At 37.2% G+C, this 10727-nt stretch overlaps 1 protein-coding gene across 3 annotated transcripts in view; it reads right to left on the bottom strand.

Moving 5' to 3' along the window:
• NPAT (nuclear protein, coactivator of histone transcription) overlaps positions 1–10727 on the bottom strand; it is a 57828-nt gene continuing 47101 nt past the window's right edge. For all 3 annotated transcript variants that reach the window (XM_069080498.1, XM_069080499.1, XM_069080500.1), the window contains 5 exons: positions 8740–8855; positions 8547–8655; positions 4354–4420; positions 3136–4270; positions 1–1676 (listed from right to left, as the gene is read on the bottom strand). In XM_069080498.1, coding sequence (XP_068936599.1) covers positions 1599–1676; positions 3136–4270; positions 4354–4420; positions 8547–8655; positions 8740–8855 — 1505 coding nt within the window. In that variant the 3' untranslated portion in view covers positions 1–1598. The remainder of the gene's footprint in view (positions 1677–3135; positions 4271–4353; positions 4421–8546; positions 8656–8739; positions 8856–10727) is intronic.

Here is a 10727-nt window from a genome sequence, read left to right as displayed (position 1 = left end):
AACTTTTGAAATTAACCAAAATATTTATTCAAACCTAACAGTAATGCAGTATCAAGTAATAGAGCTTATATAAACAGTAACTGCATAATATTTAGTTCCTTAGGAATCTTCATATTACCACATCAAACAGATTTTTTTTACAACACAAAAGTCTGAAGTAAAATTTGAACATGACAAAGCAATTAGTGCTAGTGAAATAAATTCAGCAAATGGTTACCAGATAGTGAATGGATTTTTATGGCTCAGTAAGAACATAGCTGAAGAAACTGCATTGATGTTAATATTGGGTAACCCTGTAGGGGGAAAAGATCTACATGGTTTAAATCGAACCACAAAAGGAAGTGCACTTTAGAGAATGCACTTTACATCAGTAAGATCCAGGCACAATAGGTTAAATGCTTAGATTTTGTTCTCAGGTAAAGGTTTAAATTGACCCTTAAACTTCACAGGTTGTATTACAAACAAGGAAGATAGCTCTCTAATGCTTTCTCTATATAGTTAGGAAGGTATGGAGAAAATACATCATTGAACTGACCTGTGGATATCTACATATGTAGACACCTAGCACTGAAATAGTTTAAGGAAAAAGAGGAAAAAAATAGTACAATAGTTCATTTACTATTTATCTACAGATCTTGGAAAATAGTATCGAAATGGATGTGGTTCTATAAGATAAATGCTAAGAAATAAATCTCAACACACAAGCTCTCAATATTGAATATAAGATTTAAATAAATGAAATTTGGCCACTAGATTGAAGACTTTTTTGAATTAGTGCAATTTATAAAAAGCCCCAGCATTTGGGCAGGGGGGGGGGGGAGCAGGGAAGGGAAATATGTACATTTTTGGGAAATTTCCACTACAAAAGCAAACTTTATATGGCTCAATAGTCTAACCATTTAAGGTTTTGTAAAAATCCCTACACACAACAGATCAAAACACTTATTAAATATCTTATAAAATTATCCCTCTCTAAGAGACCAGAATGACACCCATGAGGGATATTTAAAGCTCTTGTTTCTCCAGTTTTTAATTACTTAAAAAAATAATCAGGAACACAACCTTTACCGTGATAACAAGGAGGGGTAGAGAAACACTTAAAAAAACCCAACACCAAAAACCTATCAAATTCTCATTCTAAGGCCTTACCTTTTAGTTTGTTTAATGGCTAAGTCTTGGAAATGTCTTGTTAAGAACGACTATAAAACAATTACCTTTTTCAAAGAATTAAATGAAACGATTCTAAAGGACAAATCTGTGAATTGGGAATTGGTTGGTAATTAAACAAAAAACAAAACCAGGCTTTTCAGAACGTGTAGTTAATAACTGAAATTCAAGTTCAATACAATTTACACAGTATTTACAATATTCAATTGTTGTAGCTGTACAGTTTTGCAGATTAATGGCTTTACACTTCTGCAAGTGCTTTTTCCAAAATAAAAATATACTAAATCAAGTCTATTTACAAACTAGCAAGCTGCTTTAGAAACAGCATGATATAACTATAAAGTGTAACTTCAGTGCACTGAAAGTGCAGTTCATGCTCAGATTTTTCCTATTCATAGTAATACATTGCTAATGTTCTTAATTTATAGCTCTTATTCGTCATAATGCAAAGACAACAAAAACTTGTCCACGTCCATTCCAGCAGGAAATGAATTAGGTAGCTTCTTTTTCTGTTGAGAGAAGAAAAATAATCCTATGTTAACTAATATCAGATTCACATAATCACAGTGGATTAGTCTCAGCCTTCCTCTTCAGTGCCTTATGTTTGCCTTTTCCAAATGTCAGAAAAATGCTAAATTACTTTAGATAAGTAGTTTTATAGTTGTAATTTTATAATTATTTTTGTATAAAGATTTCATATAGTAATAAATGTATATAATTTCAAATTCTAAATGAACTCATCCTAATAATAATCATTAGCTATGTGACTTCTGAGGGTTCACTTTCCTTGACTATAAAATAGGGATAATATTCCCTGTATTACCTAATTACCTCAAAGGGTGGCTGTGAGGAAAGCACTTAGTAAGAATTAGGATATTTACCACTGCTTTCTCTCTATATATAATTTAACTTTTTAAATGCTCAAGATTTGAATTAAGGGGTGGCCAGGTAGCACAGTGAGTAAGAGCACCGGCTCCAGTGTCGGAATGACCTGGGGATCAAATCCGGGCTCAGATACTCAGCACCACACCCAGAAATAACTGGCCATGTAACCCTGAGCAAGTTACTTAACCCCGATTGCTTTAAAAAAAAAAAAAAAAAGATTTGAATTAAAAAGTCCCATGAAAACATTTCTCACAAAGCTTCTGAAAAAAGTTATCACTGGGGGTGGCCAGGTAGCACAGTGAGTAAGAGCACACTGGCTCCAGTGTCGGGATGACCTGGGGATTGAATCTGGGCTCAGATACTCAGCACCACACACAGAAATAACTGGCCGTGTAACCTTGAGCAAGTTACTTAACCCCGATTGCTTAAAAAAAAAAAAGTTATCACTGTTGCTGAACCACTGAATTTAGGAAAATTGGAAATAATAAAAATAAAATTTGAAATACCATCTTTGTGGGGCAGGTAGGTGGCATAGTGAATAGAGAGCACTGGCCCTGGAGTCAGGAGGACCTGAATTCAAATCACAAAAACTAACTGTGTGACCTTGGGCAAGTCACTTAACCCCAATTGCCCTCCAAAAAGCAAAAACAAAAAACCAAAAAACCCCACCATCTTTGTGCCTCCTTTATAGTACACCAAAGGGTAAAATAATGTTTTGGATAAATGGATTTTTGAAAGAGGTGACGTGCCACTTTTTTTGGGCAAAACTTTTTTGATAGCAAAATGGAATTTAATATGTATAAGACAATTTACAGGGACAACACACAATAAGTTATCAACTGGATAAATGAACAAACGGATATGGAAATCAAGATTATAAGGTGTCAGAAAACAAGTCTCAATTCTAGTTCTACCTACAGTAACACATTTGATGAATGTAGAATGTATAATGTGCAGTTAGCATGTTAATTATTAAGATAATGATCAGCCAGATTAATGGACATCAGTAAGCAATGGAAAAATATTTAATTTGAGCCTCAAAGAAAACGAAGCAATAAACTTTTAAAAAGCTTTCAGACTTGCCTTAATTTTCTTCTTTTTTACTGGCACTGTTGAATTTGGAAGATTTTTATTGGAAGAACGGGCAGTTCGGTCGCGCTCATCTAAATCTTCTAGTTTCCTTTTTTTTGTGGTACTCCTTGAAGATCTAAATTGCTGTGTATTATCTTTGAGAGGTTTTGAAGTAGTCCTTGAGATAGCAGCCCGTGAGAGAATCATTAAAGTATGGGCTGCCATGTTTACACTATTTTCACTACCTGTTTCACTGGCAGGGCTACAGGCTGGTAAGTCTGGAGTGGCAGGAGGGACCATTCTCTTAGGAGTGCCACTCTCATCACTGTAACGTCTACTGGTGGGAGTCTGGATGCTGTCACAGGGTTCTTCTCTATGTTTCTCACCAGTTCCTAATCCTGGTGTCCGAGGCACAGGTAAATCCCCAGTACTAGGGAGTCTGTTTGTTGGGCTGTGCCAGTGGAGGTCATGTAATTTTTCTACACTGTTTTTAGTTAGAGGGCTGGCAGATTTATTAGTCTGTTCTCGTTTTAGGTCCTTCGAAGCTGTCCCTGTTGAAACAGTATTTTTACTGTTTGAAGGTGGCCCCTGTTTTTTACTCAGTTCTTGAACTGAGGCAGTAGTTTTCTCATTCCATAGAGGACCATTTTGATGCCCATTTGATAATTTGATGGCTTCCTGATTCTTCTGCCTTTCCACATCCCTTTGTAGCTCATTCTCCTTATTAGCTGTTGCTTTATGAAAAGAATCAAGAACCAGGCCAGTCAGTGAAGTCTTTTTTTCAGGTTGGGTTTCTTTCATAGCTGTATTCCTACTGCTAGCAGTTTCTGACTGTGATAAAATCTTAGGCCCAGAAGGTTTCTCTCTCTCTCTTTTGACATTAAAAGAGGATTTTACAATGGCAGATGACACAGTAGGAGGGTCCACAGTAACACAGGGAATGTCATTTCTTTCTTTGTTTTGAGACAGTGTTTTGGTGTTAGACCCTTGGATGTTGATTCCAGGAGAAGTATCAAAGCAGAGGACACGTCTGTGACTTTCATGTGGTTTGCCAGTAGACGCTATACTCTCTGCTGAAAGGGGAATTGTAGTATCTTCTAATTTCTTCCCAAGATCTGCAGCCAGATTCTTTTCAGGAATTAGAGTTCTGCAAAAAAGAGGAAAAATATTTCAGCAACAAAATAGTACCATTTAAATAACACAAATGTAGAAGAAAACATCTGTGCTCACCTCTGTGTATGAAAACCAACTGGATGGCTTAAAGAATCCCCCAAGCTGGCTGTCAACTTTCCTGTAACTATTAAAATACAAGCAATTAAAGAGAGAAAACATCCTCTGGAGAAATTATACCTACCTGTAAAAGAAGAGATTGGTGATACACAACTGAAATATTTTTACATATTACTGGCATAGAATTTTCTACAGAAACAAACACATGCATAGACTACTTTGAAACCAGAAGTCTACTGATTTGAGAAAACTTAACCCTCTAGCCTTAAATTCTCAAACTCACTCAAGATCAAGTCCAATGACCTTGGGAAAGTTCTCTTGTGGTAAACCTGAATACAGGATTAAATGAAAAGTCAAAGTAAACACCTTGCTCTGGGCAGAAGTGTTTATTTTAAAAAGTATGTATTTAATCTTAAAAATACACTGAGTATTTGCTAATTAAAGAAATATTAATTAATTCCTTGATAAAGTGATGTTAACCTAGACATCTCTTCTCCTACCAGGTCTGCTTAGCCACTATAAATAAAGCAAGAGACGCATATTAAATACAAATATATTGGACTTATTTAATACATTTGTATAAATCATTACGTGTTAAATATTTGTGCATTAATTTATTAAGAAACAGCAAATTCTGTAGATTAAGAAATATTTAAATATTAAAATTAAATGTGTTAAATATAAAGCAAAAGACATTAAATATATAATACAATTTGGTTTCAGGTATTGAATCAATAAAATATTAGGTACCACATTTGATGTGGGAGGCCATGGGTTTGATTACTAGTTTTCCCACTTATTATCTGCATAATTTTGTCCAAGTCAATTAACTTCTCTAGGTGTCAGTTTCTTCATCTATAAAAATAAAGGGGTTGTACGAGATTCTCTCTTATGCCACTTCCAGTCCTAAATCTATGATTCAATAGTAAAAGCCTTAGGATATGCCACGTGTGAAAGAAGACTCGCAGGGCCAGAAAATGCAGTCAAGTGAAGGGATTTGGGAATTATTTGGGAAAAGCACTAGGGACTGGGAGTTGGGACATTGATAAAGGAGCAGGGGATTGGCATTTATTCACAGGAGAGAGAAAGGACTGAAAAAAGGAGAAATGAAAAAGGTAAAATATATTAGGTATGGGGCACAAGGGAGAGATACACCAATGGCAAAGAAGTACCAATGTAATTGAGCTAGTTATAGAAACCAAAGCTAACCAAATCCTAGAATGGATTAACTAATGATTTGTAAGCATCAAGAAAATAAAGTAATGGCTTTCATTTCTGTCAACTCAGGTTAAGTATTTGCTTCCGATGCAAAGTACAGTCCACGTGTGAGTTGTCATTTCACTTTGGGATAAGGCTTGTGAGTTCATTCTTTCAAAGGGAACTAAGGATTTATTAAGTGAAGAACACGGAGAGAGCTCCCTTCTATTTCTGTCTGCTGTATCTGCCAGAGCTTCCCAGCATTTCAGATATAAGTCATGGAAGCTATCTAGTACCAACACTGGGCTCAGATCCCAGGACCCTAGAAGACTGGGGCCTTTCACTGCTAACCTCTGTTCCACTAAATGTAAGTATCATGTGAAACTGGTGAGAGTCCTCTTCTCTCTACAGGTTCAACTGTCACTTCTATGCAGACAGCTCCTAATATCCAACCCCAATCTACCTCCTGAACTCCAGGTCAACATTGCCAACCACTGAATATCTCTACCTGGATGTCCTCTATCCACATGTCAAGCTTTACACGTCCAAAGCAAAACTCATCATCTCTCTCTTTTCCTCCACCCCCCTTTAATCTATCCCTTCTCTAAACTTTTGTTTATCTGTTGAAGATAATACCATCCTCTCAGCCATCCAATGGCCAACTCAGAGTCACCCTCAACTCTTCTCACTCCCACATCCCCTTCTCCCCTATCTAACCCAAGTACCAAGTTTTTTTTTCTGTTCTAACTCCATGGTGGCTTTTGTATCTGTCTCCTCTTCATTCAGAAAACCAATAGTCTGACTTCAGGTCAAGTAATAAGAGTACTGGTTTTGGAGCACGGACATTACCCTAGCTCAGGCACTTCTCACCTAAATCACTTTAACAGCTCTTTGCCTTCTAGTTTCTTTCAATCTATACACCACAGAGCTGCTGAAAATCATCATAAAGCATAGTTTTAACTACGTCACCCCCTCCACTGAACTACCTTCAGTGGTTCTCCTGCCTCTAAGATAAAATACATATTCTTCAGCTGGGCATTTAAAGCCCTTCATATCTTGGCTCCCACCTATCATTACAGCCTTATTTAAATTACTTCTTTCCAAACATTCTACATTTAAGTAATGCTGGCCTACAAGCTATTCTACAACCTTGGCATTCCATCTCCTTCACTATACATATATATATTTTTTACAGGCCATGACTCATGCTTGATATTCACTGTCTACCTTTATCTGTTGGAATCCTTAGTTTCTTTCAAGATTTAGCCCAGGAGCCATCTTTCTTTATTTTATTTTTTTGGAGAGGGGAAGGCAGGGCAATTGGGTTTAAGTGACTTGCCCAAGGTCACACAGCCAATAAGTGTGTTAAGTGTCTGAGGCCAGATTTGAACTCAGGTCCTCCTGACTCCAGGGCTGATGCTCTATTCACTGTGCCACCCTAGGTCCACCCCTGACCAAAAGGAACTACCTTTCTTGATCTCCTACATTGTTAATACTTTCTTGATCCTCAAGTTACTTTGCATTTACTTATGTGTGTAAATGTTGGATCCCACTTGTAGAACTTAAGCTCCTCGGGGTCAAGGAATATTTTGTTCCTATTTTTGTATCCCCAACACCTAGAACAGTGGTTTGTACATAATAGATGCTTAATAAATGTTTGTTGAATTTAACTGAATTAATCACTAGGAGCTAAGGTTCAATGAGAACAAGTCATGCCAAATAATGTGGTCTAAAGACTGGGGATCAACATTTCTGTCAATCCCTTGGAATGATCATAGATGGCATAATTCCAGGTTGCAGATGACAAAGTTGGGAGGGACAGTTAGACAAAAACCATATAACATCAAAAGTCAGTCTGATGCCACTTCCTAAAAAACTAATGCAACTTTAGGCTTCCTTAACAGAGTACATGTAGAAAGTACAAATCAAGGGATGGTTTGATTTTGTAATCTGCATTATGCTGACAGCGTTTTACATGAGACCCTGATAAGATAAACTGGACTTGTCTTAGAGGGAACATAGATGGTAACAGAAACTACCATATGAAGGATGTTTGAAGGAATTGGGGATGCCTGTCATAGAGATTTATTTTCTAATTTGGGGTGTGTGTTTGGTAATCAATAGTCGTCAAGTACCTACTTTCTTCAAAGCACTGGGTTCTAAGGAAGATAATGAATTTAGATAAGACAAGGTCATCATCCTTATGGAGTTTATAATCTAATAGGGAGAGAAGACACAAATGCTGATAATTACAGCACAAAATATGGTGAACAGTTTGGGTGGAGAACGGTGTAGATGAATGGGAGAATAAAGTGAGGCTGGAGAGGTTAAGAGACACTGATTTGAAAAGGGAAAAACAAGACTAAAACTTTACTCAACATATAAGACAGAACTACTGAAGGGTTTTGAGAAAGGTACTTCCTATACCTTAGGAAAATTAGTCTGCAATATGAAAGAGGGAAGAGAGTAGTGGAAAAAACTGATTAGAAGGCTAAAGGAACAATCCAGGTGAATGGTAATAAAAGTTTGTATTAAGGAAATGGCAGTGGGAGATGAAAGGAGGCTGAAGGGAGACATTATGGAAGCGGAACTGACAAAAATTAGTAATGAATTGGAAATCAGAGGTTAAGGAAAGAGAAGTCAGATAACTTCAAATACTGAATGTGGAAGACTGGACAGAATGGCAGTTGTGATGGCCACTTTGAAATACTTGAAAAGACAATCACATAGAAGAGGTATTAGATATTTAGAACTAAGTTATAGGGAGATAAAGAAGAGCTTTATAATAGCAAGATTGTTCAAAAAACAAGGGGCTGCCTTCTGAGGTAAAAATACTTCCAAGTATTCAAAGTATTTAGGAGTAGGAGGTGATCTCTAAGGTCCCTTTCTATTAGAAGATTCAAAAGGGATCCTTGGTAGAAAAGGTTAGAGTTGTTGCAAACAAGGAAACACAAGGAATATAAAGGTAACATTACTTAGCCAGCTTTAAAATGTACCTGTACTAGGCTTGTTTCTTGTTCCCTGGACCTTTTGAGATTTTGGAGGAATGGGAAGTTTAGGAACACTTCTGTTGCAGACAGGTGCTGCTAAAGGCATATGCAGGACCTAGATGGGAAAAAACTTCACATTAAAGTATGCTTGAAATGTTTCACCCCTCCATTTTTAATCCCTATCAACCAGTAATGTTACCTGTCTGGGAGGGGCTGGAAAAGTATTTCCATTTTGCCCTACTACTGATACAGGAATCATTCCTACCATTCCCTGGAGCACAGGTTGGACTGGAGAGGCAATTATGATGGCAGATCCTAAAATTAAAAATAATAAAGTTTTATACTCATAATAAATAATCTTAACACTCTGCAATTGATTCTATAAAATTATATTTCCTTCCTTCATCTTCCTGTTCTCTTGGAAACAACCCAGAGTAAGTCTTAACTTAGTAGTAATGGCAAGAGTGGCAAGTGGAGACAAGTGGTACAAAATGACTATTTTCCTGTCTCCTTTCTTAATATTTTGAAAATCTGATTTTATTGGTGGGATATTCTCCACTGCAATCCCTCTACAGTTTTCATGAGTATCTGTGGCTGACAAAATGTATTACTTGGTGGTCAACTTTCTAATGATGAGCATTTCTGAATTCTGTTAGCTTGTTCTTGGATGCTATTTCCTACTTGAAGCCTTTCCAGATCAGTAGGACATGAAAGAGTTTGTACTTTGCTGACACAGGCTTTGAGAACCCACCTTTACCTTCATGACAAAAATAAGCATCTTTGTAGAACTTAAAGTAGTTTTTGTATTGCTTTCAACCATCCTAAATGCCACAGAAACTAGCTTAATTAATAAGATTTTAGAAATGGAGGATTAAATCACAACAATCCTCTTGAAGGAGATAAGTATAAAACACATTTTTATTTATCTAGGAAGGTTATCACAGTTTTGAACAGTGCTTACAAAATTAAGTCACAAGAAGTATTACGTACCTGGTGAATCAAACCATTGCTATCACCTTACCTCAAACTCTGTTGGAGGTAATACCCTAACCCCTAGAGCCTGTGAAATAGCAATGCCACCCACATTACCAACCCTCCTTTTGGCTGGGCCCTAAGAAACTTCATCGAGGGTAATGACTGCTCTGGAGAACAGATCTGCCATCCCTGATGACCAACTGTCATTGATGGAAAGGTAAGCCCAAGCATTGTCACAGCAACAATGTTACCTCCAATCATCTTCCTCTCCAGGAATTATAATTGGAGGAAACAATCTCTGTGAAATGACATGGCCACTGCTTTTGTAGCTGCTGCTGCTTCTCCTTCAACAGGCACATCTACTAAAAAGCTGGAAAAGAAAGTTCTTACTACCAAAGCCTTTGCTGCTATGAAATGGTCCAACATCAGAAAGAGGTGTTTTTATTCATGGAAATGACACTGAAGAAGATATATTACCACTTGTTTTGCTGTAGTACCCTACAGACCACAGGGCCTTTCCAACCGACTGGCAATGCCTGTCTGTGCTGTTCCTCCCTATTAGAACAAGAGCTTATAGAGAGTAGGGACTGTCTTGCTTGTCTTCTTGTATCCCTGGTCTGAGCACAATGCTTTGCACACAGCAAGCATTTAATAAATGTATTCATTCATTCCAACATTCCATCCACATGTGCAGAAAGATTTCATAGTTAATCCTAATACCAACCAATTAATGCAAACCCATCAACCTTCCTGGAAAAGCAGTAAAAAACAGCATGGCTTACAGAAATTTCTAAGCAGATATCACTACTAAATACAAAAGGAAGCATGCTTATTTAATTATTCGCCGATTAGTGGGTGGCTCCCTATATCTGGAATACTCCATTGATACTTGGGGAACACCACCCTGAGTTCTCCAAACCTGACTCTTTTTTCAAAGGCAACTCAAGTTGTGCCTGCCTGCTCCTGTGAAAGGCCTTCTATTTCTCGGGAGTTCAGCTGCAATTAGAGTCAGTGCCATGTAGTTACAGCAATTATTTATTGTTTTTCCAATTAAGGTAACACAAGCTCTCCAAGGATAGGGACCGTCAGATGCTTTTTTCTTATTCCCCACAGCAATGGGTTTAACATACAGATTTATAGTAGGTTCTAATAAGTATATTTGCACAGCTTGACAGCACCATTAGGATGTTAAGTGGGAAAAGAAAAAGGAAA

Source organism: Petaurus breviceps, unplaced genomic scaffold, assembly GCF_028583685.1.
Source record: "Petaurus breviceps papuanus isolate PSGF00001 unplaced genomic scaffold, PetGlider_PUasm1.0 91133, whole genome shotgun sequence".
Lineage (NCBI taxonomy): Eukaryota > Metazoa > Chordata > Mammalia > Diprotodontia > Petauridae > Petaurus > Petaurus breviceps.
This window is presented reverse-complemented; position numbering and strand designations above follow the sequence as displayed.